A 12,230-nucleotide genomic window follows, 5' to 3' on the forward strand; every position below is an offset into this window, starting at 1 on the left:
CTTTGAGGCCACAAGATTACCATACATCCCAAGCACACAAACTTACAGCTAAATCTTGGTGAGGCAGAAAGCTACCAATATTTTCATCATAGGATACTGTTTAACATGTACATGTACATTTTTATTAATAACAGATATTAAAGAAATATACTGATGGCAAGCAGCCCTGGAGAATTTCCAGAGAATATCATTAATGTTTGGCATTCATACTTCTGGCTGGTATCCAGAACTTATTGTGTGTAAAAATCATTACATGTACAGAATTATGCTGTTTGCTTGCAGCGACACAAGAACAGTAGCCTGCCATATGCTGCTACTTAGCAGTGTCTATAAGCCCTAAAGCATGTACTGATTTTAAAGTTGACCATAAAGCACAATTTTCAAGCAGTGCTGCGAGGCAAGTTGTCTTAGACTACCAAAGGCATCAAGATGTGCCACAGAGTAAAATAGGTTACCAGTATAATTCGAGTAATTTGCAATTTCTCTTGTTGGCATAAAATCTGTTAATTTTACCTGGCTTTACAGTCTCTGCACTAAACAGTTTAGACACAAGTACCTGACAGCGACAACAACTGTTTGTCCCAGTTTTTGTTTTTCTGAGAGATGAACTTCTGAATGTTTTCCACTTGACGCCACATCACCTTAACTCCCTCTGGTTTTGACACAACAGCAGGAGTGAAGGAGCCAAAGAGTTGTTGTTCAACTAGCATGATTGTACATGTCTGTTTCATTTACTGTTTACTAGAGCTGCTATTTTGTTTAATCAAGATATGAACAATCGTAACTGTAATCCGCTGAGCAAAAAGAAATTGGCTTGGAACAGGTGCTGTAAATGTCAATTTGTCTGCACAGCAATAATTAAACCCAAGAGACAGTTAATTTAATTTCTAGTTCCTATGCCTTACATGGATAATGAGAGTTTACCTGAGGTAAACACATTTTCTTTTTTTTTTTTTTGTTTAAATCTCAAATATTATTGTTTAAAAATACAAATCATATGTCCTATCCACCTAAAATGTATTTAGACTTTCATCCTAAATGCTAGAGTCACATGTAGTTTAGCAGTAATCTTCTATAGCAACAACTCATTATAAAAGCAGGGTCTGAAAATAACAGGAGGAAAATACATTTCAATAAATGATAGTTAGCAAATGGTTTCTACAGCCACCATATCAATGTAATATGCTATTCAAACATGCAATATTATTACTGGTTGTAAAACTCAGAGCCTCTTATTCACAAATATTTTCACTGATTGAACTTGTATCTTCACTGTGTCAAATAAATGCAATTAGTCCTTGCACTTTAAGACCCTTCGGGCCTAAATGAGAGAATCCTGTGCTGGTTAAATCCAACACTGAATTCCACAGTCACTTTTAGGGTTAAATATACAAGGCTGTTGACAGCAGTCAGCCACGTGAGATGAGACTGCTTCTCTGTGACTGTAACAGTCTAGTTCTTGAAACAGCTTTCCTACGCACACACAAAAATGATTTTTGTATCTGTTCCCATAAACATTAAACTAGCTTTAGAATAATGTATACAGTTTTTTGCATAATCCCGCACATCAACATAGAGTGCAAACAGTTTTGAAAAGTTACAGGATAAATTTTGTCTCCTTTTGTTTGATTTAGAAATTATTTACCCAGGATAGTCGAGGATAGTCCAACTGAGATGCCACATCTCTTTTCCAGTACGGTCCTGTTTGTTTCGTATTTTGTTGCAGCTGGGTGGGACTGTCAGGCACACGGAACTGAAGTGAAATGTAAGTGAATGGATAAGCTAGAATGTTCAAGCAGGTTCAGCTGATTTCCACTAACCCTACACAGTATTCTACTCTGCCTCATCTACTTACATTAACTTTATCTTAAAGGTTTTAAACATTACAAATAAGCCAACAAAAAAAAAAAAAAAAAAAAACATTTTAAACCTACAAATTCATACAACATGGCTAAAACTGTAAGATTATAAATTACATATAGATGATAACCTACAGTAACTGTGAGGATACATTTTATTCCAAGTGGTGTTCTGAATATACAGTTTTATAGCTTGAAAGGGATGGGAGGGCAGTGTGTTTAAATGGCTTGCCCCTACAGTCACTTCTAACTCAATAGCTGAGCTGGGGATTTGAGCCCTAAGACAGAATCACAGTACCAGACCTGTACTACAGTAGGTCAGCTTTTGGAGGCAAACTTATGTTGACATAATGTGTGAAAACTTTTGTAATGACAAGTGTTCAAAGAGTGCACCAGTGGAGATCATGAACAGTGTTAGTGGGTATAGAACAGAGTCACCCTATCTTAGAGAAATATTTACAGACACCCAGGGACTGTTGGTTAGCCATATACAGTTTATTTAGCCACCCGGCAAAAGGTCTTGCACGAACCCAGTTTGGGCTTCAGCAAATGTTAAGTCAGAATACAGTACCATGGCACCCTGAAGTGATAAAGCATTGATATATGCACCTTGTGGTTTTATGATATGTTACTGATTAATGTTCAGCTATGTGTACCCGCTTCACTTTACAAATGGTTCTCAGAAAAACAGACGAACACTTAAAGAATATGTTAAATGGTTAAAAGCTGGGTTTGTTTAGGGTAACTTTAGGTATTTTGTTTGGTCTACTTCTAGGGGCCAGGTTCGGTTTTCTGAAATAGAATTAGGGTTACAATGCATGTATGTGTAAATGTGTTTTCAATTACCGGTACAACTCAGAATATTATTTTCTCTTATGTTCAGAAAGTATGCATAGGCAGTATTTATACAGACTTCATTGGTTTTGTTTTATAATAATCTCAAGACTGGCAAGAAAACATGTGTTGAAATAATGAAAATGTGTCGCTTTCATTTGACCCCTCAATTTCTTTACTGGCCCTGTGCTGTGCTAAATCAGTTTTATACAAAAAAAAAAATATGTGCAGTCTATCAAGACAAGTTTTACACTCCCCATTAAACATTTGCTTTTCATTAAGTCTTTTCCAACTTGTAAAACGTACATTGACGCGTTTAATGTGTATAAAGCATTATACGTGGGGAAATAGTTAAAGGACCCAATTTATGTTAAAAGAAAACCAGACAAAACTGTTTATGCTGTACCGCTAAGAAAAAAAAAAAAGGCTTTGCTATGTGCTGTTATGGTAGATATAAGTATTTAGTTTCATTTTTGCTACATAAAACACTGACCTGATTCTTTATTCTTCAGTTCTGTTTGAATGAATGTTCAAAGTGCAGCTACTCTTTTAGGTACACTACAATATAGGGCCATGGATTCCTTTTTTTAGGCCACAAAGATTACAAAGTCAGTAAAACTTTTGGCAAAGATAAAAAACAAAGTACAGGAAATGATGAACTAATAATAAAAAAAAAGCTTAATGATATTTATAAACATATTGAACTAAATCATCATTACAATAAAAGCTTTTTTCGTACAGGTATTTGTACTTTTACTTCTTTTATGCCGTTTGTTTTGAGATTATTCTGTTTTTTTTCTAGTACCTTAAACAATCACATGTTTTTTTTTTTTTTTTTTTTTCTTGGTGCCTTGTGTTTAAAGATATTCTGAAGCGCATACAGAAAGTTTTGTTTATTATTGTGTAACTTTTTGTGTTTTTGTGTTTATTGTAAAGTTGCATCTTGCCTGTATATTAACCAAAATATTATTTTAATAGCATTCTTTTCCACTACTATAATAAATCCTGTCCTTAACCTATGTCTTCCATTAGGGTTGATTCTAAGCATATGTTTAAGATTGTGTGCACTAATTGTGTGAAAAAAAAAAAAAGTTTGACAAAGGAGGCCACTGATTTATCAGGTTGTAAAGAAAGTAGGAATCGTCAAAGAATCTTAAAAGATTTTCCATTCAATATAATCCCTAATGACATCACGGCGATCAACATTAATTTATTTTTTTAAAATTATGTAAGCTTAACTAATAACAATTGCAAGTTGCACCTGTGTAAACTTGATTTCATTGAGATAAGAACAAGTGTTTGGGGGAGGGGGGGGAATCAAGCTGTTTACCAGCTGCTGGCTTCCCAGTGATGAAAACTGTAGCCTTTTTCAGCAACACACCAACCACTGTGTTTTACCAGATCCATCTAATTAACTTGAAACTAGGCTTAAATGCTTTGTTTATAAATTATAATTACTCCTGATTATGGCAGCCAGTGATAGCGCTGCTAATTTGCATTGCAGCCCTTTAAATTTGTTTAATTACAACTTGAAAGAAGGCAGCGAAGATTAATTAACCCACCTGGCTCGCTGGCACAAAGTCCTGGCTCGGCTCTGTCATGCTCATGTACATGTTTTCCCCGTCAAACTGCAAACAGAATAACAAACAGAAAAATGCATGTTTAGAAACCATCCTGAAAAAAAGGGACAGAATGTAGAGCAAGCAAAACAAATACTGATGCTGAATCTGAGGGTCTTTGTTGGGAGGCATTGTCATGGCTTTTGTGCAAGCTGTCTTTGATGTGTCTGTTCCCATCCTTATTGACCCTGAATGTCAGTGATTTGGGGTAATTAGTACACTAGTAATTACAGAAGACAGGAAAGAAATAAATGGTTTCCTTTCATCTGCAATCTGTTATGAAACAAAATGGCTCACTCTCTGCATCACACATGTTGCTATTAGTTGAAATAAATTGCTAAATGAATTGCCCTGGTTTTGACAAAGGGAAGGGAATAGGGTAATGCAGAAAGATCTAAAGTACTTTCTGATATAGTGCTACTTCAGATCTTGATATGTCAGAAGCCAGGGAGAAAACTCAATTTAACTCATGTTTTTTTTTTTTGTTATTGTTTTTGTTTTTTTAAGTTGATATTTCATGTACACCATTCTAAGCAAATATGTCAACCAGCACAATGCATTCCAGCAGTGGTGGCTTGTCATAAGAGGCTAGGTGCAATTTTGTAAAAGAAAGTATTTGACTTTTCAAATAATTGCAGCACAATAACCATACAGATGTGTGAACAGTCTATCATGGGTGGTTGTCGTTTAGCTAGCACCTGTTTCATACATTTTTTAACCTTACATCATCCTTTTGAAGTGCTATTGTATTGTTATTGGCTAACATGACAGAATGCCATTTTGAAACAATTTTTCTGTAGCCTCAAAATGGGCTGGGATTCTGTACTTATTACCCGCACTTCAATAACCTTCAATCAAAGAAATAAAAGCAGGTTTTGTTGTCTATCCTCCCCACAATGTCAGGAGCCGCAACTGTGTTAGGTAGTAAAATGGCAATTTCAAGTAATGAAATTAAAAATAAACAATCTAACTGTACTTTTGCTAAAAGCCCTCACAATAAACACTTGGCATGTTTCTATTTAACAGGTGTTCTTTTTGTGTTTCTCTTGAAAGCGGTGAAAAATACCCCCAAAGTACTATTACGATTTGATGTATTTGTATCAACATCCCATTCACAGCATTATTAAGAAATAGGGAAACAATTAAACATACTGCATGCAATGCACATAATAAACCCATTTTAAATATGTTTAACTTTTTTTTTTAACTAAGAAAGAAAGTCAGACTATATCTTATCTCAGTATTTAATATATATGTTACAAGCTCAAAAATGTATTCCCATTAAGTGCCATATAGAATCTTGAGTCGTCTAACATCTGGGAAATTAAACAAATCCCACCACCCTTTATCGGGTCTTGCAGTTTGCTAGGTGAGAAATTTAGCTGATAATTTTTTTTTTTTTTTTTTTAATTAATAAAACAACTATTTCAGCTTGGGTAAAATCACTTTGTAAGGCCACATCTTAAAAATGATCAACAATAACTGATTAATATCAAAGGAAGAAATCAGTAATGATTATAATACTACATCAGGGACACACCATCAAAGTTCTATTAGAAACCTGTCAGATGGTGATTGGGGTCTTTTAAAATCCTAAATGAATGCAGATCCATTATCTCTATAGAAAGCTGATGCAACAAGAGTGAAGCAGAAAAAAAAAAACAGAACTGGGAAATTGTGTGTGTGTGTGTGATTGCTGTAATAGTATCTGACTGTAAATACTGTGCATCTGTTATATGTTATAACAGCTTGCCAGGGTACATATAAAGCAGTTCATAAAATAATGTAAATAGTTTGTAAAATAATTAAATAATTTGCAAGTTGTGGTTCCAACAGTGTGGTTACTTGCACACAGGAATTCCCGACCTTTCAAGAACATTTTAGAATGATTTGAAGACATGAAACAAAGTATGTATATGCGATCCACTCGATGCAGTCTCTAGTATATATAAACCAGACACAGTTACCTGGGTGTAGAAAAAAAAAAGCTACTCATGATTCACAGCGCTTGTACACAAGATATTTAACATTTTGAACTACATGCTTTCCATACACAAAGAACTTGTTGAGTTATCTTAAAGATGAACAGGTTTAGTTTTTTGAATTTCATTATAAGCTTTAAGTTTAAAAGCTATCGTTGCACATGTTTCATATTTTAAAAAGTCTGATTTTTCCAAAGAAGCAGAGCTTGCCAGTGCTTTACTTAAACAGAGAGTACATTGGCAGAATTAGGAAACAGCTTTATCACATTCACAGTGTAGAAGCTGAAGAGTGAGGCTCAGTTCATCAATAATACATACAAAACTAACAAACGAACAAAGAGGCTGTCCTGTCAGTCTCCTTGTTAACTGATAACAGATACACTTGCTGGCCACTGACTGCAATAAATGAGCAGGAGAGCACAGAAAACACATACAAAATGAGATTCAGAAAAGTCATCTTGGGTGTTCCTGCCACCAAAATTAAACCTTAATTCAAACTTAACGCTTATTTTTTCTAGCTGAAACCTGTGGGAAATACATACAGTACAAAAAAACAAAAAAAAAACAAAACAAAACCATCCACATGGATCCTTTTAAAGTTAAAAGCATTATAATACAAGATGCACTAGATATTGTCTTTGCTATGGTCTATCAATGTGTGTGAACAACACATGCATGGAATATATTTTTTCACCTTACATCCCAAAATACAATAATAATAATAATAATAATAATAATAATAATAATAATAATGAAACTACAAATCAGAATTTTTGTGAACAAAAACAAAGTATCTCTAGTAGTATAATCTTAAGGGTATGTCATATCAGATTAAATGGTTTGTAAACATGAACTAAAATGGAAATGTGAAAAATGTAGCAGTGATATAAACAAATGTTAAAAACAATGTGGCACTGGAAACTTTATTGGAATCAAAGAACATTACTGTTCCAACTACAAGCCTATATCAAACCATGTTGTCTGTATTTCAAGCAGTGCAACAGTGAAAGAGTTACCTGGTAATGGAGCCTTAGTAAGAACATAGCTGTGCACCAAAGACTAAGACAACAACTCAAAGTGCCTCTATGCTGTAACTTTAAAAGTCACATGACCTCACCTTATTAGCCAAATTAGGTCAGTCAGCAACATTTTTCACATTTAACCCTGCAAATTTCTTCTTTCTTCTTCTTGTAGACACACGTGATCAAACTTGACTTGACAAAGAATCAATGAAAGCATTGAGTCTTAATCATATAGTGTCCTTCTTATGTGAAGGGTGCCAATGGCTTTTGTTCCTAGAGGCCACAACACTGAAAATATGAAGTTGCTAGTTTATATTGTATTATTACCATATACTAGCAGTAGTAGGTGAGGCAGCGACAATGGTGCAACGACAAACATACACAAGCTCCCCTTATGGGGATCCTTAACAGTAAAAGTAGCAGAGTCTAAACCTCTAAGACTCGAATGAATGTTTTATGACAAGTTATTATTTATGCATTTATAGTGAGGTTAATTATCCCCACATGGGACAAAGACTTTAGTTCCCAGCAGTGCTCTTGGCAAAGGCCAGTACAGTAGACTGATATACAGTAAAAATGGTCACTTTCTGGAATCTTGTATTCAAAGTATTAGACAAACCTGTCCCATTATCTTAATTATATTTACGTGAAAAGCCAAAACACATAACATGTATGTATTGTAAGCTATTAACAAAGTTCTTTAATCTTTTCAATGATGGTGATATATCGCCAGCATTTTAAATGCACCCTCAGGCTGTAATCAATGAAAACTGCAATATGTTTGCAGTCAATGTGCTCGGTCAATGTTAAATTACTTTATCATTGCTACATGATGGAGATACAGGGAGCTGTTTTTAAACTACATGTCCCTGACAGGCCTTTCTGTGTACAGAGAAAAAGTGAAAACACTCTGCGACAACCTCAGGCTATCTCAGTCTACACACAGAGCTCTCTCTCGATGGCTGTGTAAGTATATAAAACCTGGAGTTTGTAACAACAAACTAAAAGAGAAATACTGGTGAGAGTGGTTTAGAAAACAGCAGGCTCCACTGCAAGCATGGAGAGACAGCTGGCTTAACCACCAGAAATGATTTGGGGAAGCACAAGGGCACGTCTTGCTTTATTTCTCGCTGGTTGAAATCAGGATTTCACAGGATTTTCGTCCCAATAAGTAAAGGTAAACACTGAAATAAACTTTTCCTTTGGAAACAAAGACCCCATTCACACTTGCAATTTAAGGCATCACAGGGCCTCTTCAGGGCCACCTTTTCTCATACGTGAATGCTCCAAGAAAGAAAAGGCAAACTTCTAAACTTATGCCACCACTTCGATGTGGCCCAGGGCTGGCCTTTACATATCTATGAACGCGAAGCAGACTTAGGCCATCTTTTCGTATCACATTACCAATTTGATTTTCTATGACAACAAAGAAAAACAGAATTTCTAGGATGTCGGAGATTTCCTTGTTTTACAGTTGAGGAGGGGCAAAAATCATGCAAGGCTTCTTTTGTTTGTTTCATAATAACCAAATCAACACACATACCATATATAAATATTAAAACACAGGCAACTTTGCTTTACATTTATATAAACATACCTGTGTAATAAACTGCTTCCAGTATTCAAGTTCAGTGTTGAATGAGGCTTCAGTTTACTTAAGTCAGTATCCAGAGCTGTTCAAAAATGCCGAAAACAATAACAATCACTCCTGAAGATTGGATCAACGAGTTTGGCAAGAACAAATTTCACGTCGATGGTAATGTGCTGTTCTGTACTTCATGCAGCAAGGCTGTAGAGTACACTCGTAGGCAGACAATTGTATAATATGAAGCACTAAACAAATTGATTGAAACGAAACATAAACAGCAAACTTGGGATTCTTTTCTGTGCTCAATGCCAGCGCCTCACGTCAATCTGGCTGGATAATCCTGCAGCTCTATTTTACAATAGCCATCCAGATGACGAAGACTCTGAGTTGAACTAACATATATACATATATATATATATATATATATACACACACACAGCCTTGCAAAAGTATTCAGACCTTTCCTATGGTGTCCCATTTTGTGAAATTACAAAATGATGCATACACATTATTTTATTCAAGTTTTAGTCAAAACTTGAATGTTCAAACTGAAGACTTCTAAGGGTAAACTAAGTTACAGTAAATGCCAGCAAAAACTAAAGAGAATAAACCAAAATATGTTGATTGCATAAGTATTCAGACCTGTCAACTCAATATTTGGTGGAAGCACCTTTGGCAGCAAATACAGATGCAAGTCTTTTTGGGTAAGTCTCTACCAACTTTGCACACCGGCTTGGTGCAATTTGTGCCCATTCTTCTTGGCAGATTTGCTCAAGCTCTCTCAAGTTGCTTGGGGATCGCTTATGGACAGCAGTTTTCAAGTCTTTCCACAGATTCTCAATAGGATTCAAGTCTGGACTTTGACTGGGCCACTCAAGGACATTCACTTTCTTATTCTTAAACCACTCCAGTGTAGCTTTGGCCTTGTGCTTTGGCCTTGTGCTTTGGATCATTGTCCTGCTGATGTTAAGCCTTTACTTATAATGATTAGGGACTAGAAAATAATAATGACAATGATAATAATAACGAGTAAACAGGATAGTTTAACAATTGTGTTTGTAAACAAATACAGTATTCATGCAAGTTAAACAAATACGTATAACTGAGAAGAAACATGCGTCATGTAAATTATATGAATGTTTATTGGAAATGGAATGAGTGTTAAATAAGTTTATTTCTGTATAAAATGATTCCTGGTGTAACCAGTTATTGAATAATTAATTAATTATTATTTAATGTTGTGTCTTTCCTTAGGTAGGAGCAGTTTCCTGTGTTCTAAAAATACCTTTGTGTTCTTGAGAGAATAATGTGATTGTGGTTGGGGGTAAGCTCGGACTGTCAGCCCATTACACACCACAACATTAAGTCAAAATAGTGATTTTTTATTTTTATTTTTTTTAGTATATACCATAAAGTTGATACTGTTCAGCACTTCTGGTGAGATGTTGTTTTGTTGTGTGATGGTGGTCCACTATAAAAGGCGCTATAAAAAAAATATAAAAATAAAGAAAGAAACATCTGCTACAAATCAAGGATTAGTGTTATCCCGGTAGCTCTTCCATTCTGAGTGCAGGCTATCATTCCACCAAAAAAGAAAAAAAAGCAGTTAGCCACATTTTAGGCCTGCTTTTCAATCACATATGTGAACGTGCAAAGGCACCTTAAACCGCATATATGAACGGGGTGCAGACCTAAATCTGAGGTGCCCCATGTTAACGGGGTCAAAGATAAGAGACTTTTGTTCAGTTTAGTCTATAGAAGTTAAGTTTTGGCCTACTAGTGTTACTAATAGCAGCGAATCAATTTTAGATGTCTTGTTATATTTAACAGTGATCCAAACACAAATCCCTTATGGAGATCATAAATATTGGTCTTATATCACTATCACTTTGGCATTCAAAACTATTTTTATTTAGAAAAAGGAGATAGTATCTTATGCTAACTATGAATAAGCCTCACTCAATGGTCAATAGACATGACTTATTCAGTGTCTGTTTTATTAGAACTTAAAGAATAGCTTATTTGATGCTACTGGTGAATCTCCTGTTCACTTGTTATTATTTCCTGTTGAAACCCCTGAAGAAAACCACTTTCTGTTCTTATCAACAGGAAATCCATTTCTGGACAAATGTATTAGTTATTTTAACAAAAGCCACGCCAAGAAAATGAACAAGAAACATTAAGCATTGAAAACCCTCTATAGATATGAATACTGAGGGATTATGTTTTGTATAATAACATTTTACAATCCTTTACAAGCTCATGTATCAGGTTTGTATTTTTATGTTTAAGTATTTTCTCCTAATCAAAACTGTCTTTTCTGGCAAATACAGAACTGTATAAGCAAACCTTTTTTTGATAATAGTAGCTATATTGCCGATGGTTACAGGTATATCAACTTCAATCAAAAGGTTGCTTGAAAGATGGTCCGAGTTCTTTTCAGGTGAGCTTACAGTAAAGTTTTATTTTTATTTTTCTAAACCAGCAAGCAATTCGAGTTTTAATTTCAATTATTTGTCAAGCAGAAGTAGTTTAATTGGATTGGGATTTGTTTTGTAATTTGGTAAGGTTTTTACTAATTAACATAATATAAAAGATAAATATTTATCTTGTATGGATCTTTAAAGTTTAGAGAAAAGTAAAGAGGTTATTCTAGGAATTTGTTTTCTAAGACGTTAGGTTAAAAAAGAAAGTCTAACGTGGTAATATATAAACACACTGTATCTATGGTAACCATATTTAATATCTGCATACAAAAGCATGCTATTTGTCTGCTGTAACCACTCCGAATCTCTCCTCAAGTCATTTAGATCAGTAAGTGCACAATCACATTGTATTTTTTTTTTTTTATGTTCTATTGATTGTATATTCTTTATATTTAGATCAGGGACTATCCAAACTTCTCCTTCAAATATGTTTAAATTACAGAAAATGTATTGCAGTACAGAGTTTTACTTGGCCAATAACTCATGTATTTAAAACTGACCAAATATCCTATCAGATAATACACAGACTGCACGAATTATACTGACACAAGATTTAAAAGTATGGTAAATATTCGATTCTCTACTGCAGGACAGCACAGTATTCCACCTGTTTTTGAAAATAAAGCATAATAACTGTGTAGTTTACTACTCTAAACCAGACAATAAAGAAAGCCTTGTTACCATGTAACTTGGTACAGCCATGACCTTTAACAGGCTGCCACCAAAAGGACTGTTCATAGAATAGACAACTTTGGGCTTTGTAAATATTGTAAATTAAGGACATACCATAAGACAGAGCACTGAATAGTATTGATTTAAATAGGGAATCTTGGGCCATTG

The 12,230-nt window shown here is 34.7% G+C and overlaps 1 protein-coding gene across 2 annotated transcripts in view; it reads right to left on the minus strand.

The window, feature by feature from the left end:
- Positions 1–12,230, minus strand: part of LOC121313449 (thymocyte selection-associated high mobility group box protein TOX-like) — a 119,880-nt gene that overhangs the window by 46,680 nt on the left and 60,970 nt on the right. The window contains exons 2-3 of one of the 2 annotated variants that reach the window (XM_041245981.1): positions 4,256–4,321; positions 1,646–1,753 (exon numbers count right to left, since the gene is read on the minus strand). In XM_041245981.1, coding sequence (XP_041101915.1) covers positions 1,646–1,753; positions 4,256–4,321 — 174 coding nt within the window. The remainder of the gene's footprint in view (positions 1–1,645; positions 1,754–4,255; positions 4,322–12,230) is intronic. The other variant, XM_041245982.1, reaches the window with a different exon arrangement.

The sequence above is a fragment of the Polyodon spathula genome, chromosome 3 (genome assembly GCF_017654505.1).
Source record: "Polyodon spathula isolate WHYD16114869_AA chromosome 3, ASM1765450v1, whole genome shotgun sequence".
Classification (NCBI taxonomy): Eukaryota; Metazoa; Chordata; class Actinopteri; order Acipenseriformes; family Polyodontidae; genus Polyodon; species Polyodon spathula.